General features: G+C 51.4%; 1 protein-coding gene across 1 annotated transcript; it reads right to left on the bottom strand.

Moving 5' to 3' along the window:
• Positions 1–56: 56 nt before the first annotated feature.
• TEOVI_000656500 (uncharacterized protein) lies at positions 57–533 on the bottom strand (the record flags this gene model as incomplete). The annotated part of the gene is made up of 1 exon (XM_067221010.1): positions 57–533. The coding sequence occupies one exon, from the start codon at positions 531–533 to the stop codon at positions 57–59; it is 477 nt and encodes a 158-aa protein (XP_067077111.1).
• Positions 534–558: the final 25 nt, after the last annotated feature.

Here is a 558-nt window from a genome sequence, read left to right as displayed (position 1 = left end):
AAAAAAAAAATCTGCAGGTCACTCACCACTTACCTCAGAGGCTTCTGCAGACTCAATCACTTCTTCACTCTTTTTGGCGGCGGGCCGACTGCAAAGATGTTACAATCAACCCCAGTGCCGGCGTCACCGCTATTTGTGCTAAACTGGTCGCATTCGTCATTAACACCGTCATCCTCACCATCAACTTCCCACTCCGCCGAATTTATTACACTTGAATTTGTTGCCTCCTCGGGAATTATCGCCTCCATGAAGCGATCCCGCGGTTTAGCGGCGCCCGCCGAGGCGCTGGAGGTTGAATGGGACTCAGTCGGTTTTGCCACAATGCGACCGAACAAATCGTAGCTCCTCGTCTGAACCTCTGTTATGAAGATAAGGGCATCGTTGAAAAGACCACAGCACTCCTCTTCCACGGGGGGAGGAGACGCCGCGGTGGGTGGAAGCGGCCCCGCTACCTCCAACAACACTTCGCCTGTCTTGTTATTCGTTATGGCAAAGTACGGTGTCGAACCACCGCGAGCATCTTTGTGTTTCATTACTACACCGCAAAAACAAAAAAAA

The sequence above is a fragment of the Trypanosoma equiperdum genome (genome assembly GCF_001457755.1).
Source record: "Trypanosoma equiperdum strain OVI genome assembly, contig: ctg_1292, whole genome shotgun sequence".
Classification (NCBI taxonomy): domain Eukaryota; phylum Euglenozoa; class Kinetoplastea; order Trypanosomatida; family Trypanosomatidae; genus Trypanosoma; species Trypanosoma equiperdum.
Note: the sequence above shows the minus strand (reverse complement) of the source record. Positions and strands in the feature narration are given on the sequence as shown.